This window comes from Penaeus monodon, chromosome 25 (assembly GCF_015228065.2).
Source record: "Penaeus monodon isolate SGIC_2016 chromosome 25, NSTDA_Pmon_1, whole genome shotgun sequence".
NCBI lineage: Eukaryota > Metazoa > Arthropoda > Malacostraca > Decapoda > Penaeidae > Penaeus > Penaeus monodon.
In genome coordinates this window covers 6,629,761-6,630,334 of record NC_051410.1, presented here as the reverse complement: position 1 = coordinate 6,630,334, position 574 = coordinate 6,629,761, and the positions used below count along the sequence as shown (strand labels likewise).

Below are 574 nucleotides of genomic sequence, written 5' to 3'. Positions count from 1 at the left end.
TTTTATCTCCCCCCCCCAACCCCAGGATTCGCGTAGGATGGCGGAATGTGGCTGCGAAGGACACTTGAGGCTTTTGAAGGTGGGGTTCCTATAACCTTTAATGTCAAGAGAGGATTTCTTAGGGTTAATGAAGACGCTTGTTCATTCGCGTTGAAATCTGTTCTTTACTGTTGCTTTTCATCTGCTTAATATCGTTATTCAACAAACAATAAACTTTACATGTCAAACAAAAAAAAATGAAAAGCCAACATGCAACAAATTAGAAATGAACATCTAACACATTTAGCATCACACATTAAATGAAATTAAAATCCTGTAAACAAAACACATCTAACATTACACATGAAACACAAACCCCATTCGCAATACACATAGGACACAAAAATACTATGACAAACACACATGAAACATGAACACACATGGCGACACACACGAAAACAACATACAATCTTCTAACAACATACCAAGACACATAAAATATCTGACAACATTATCGTCACGTAAGAGAGAGAAAAAAACACATACATAATTTCCTTAAACAAACAAAAGTCTACACACACCTTACACTCGCGCG

General features: G+C 36.6%; 1 protein-coding gene across 1 annotated transcript in view; it reads right to left on the bottom strand.

The window, feature by feature from the left end:
• LOC119589311 overlaps positions 1-574 on the bottom strand; it is a gene marked incomplete in the record, with an annotated part of 61,041 nt that overhangs the window by 45,375 nt on the left and 15,092 nt on the right. Inside the window, 1 exon segment of the mRNA XM_037937933.1 lies at positions 21-95. Coding sequence (XP_037793861.1) covers positions 21-95 — 75 coding nt within the window.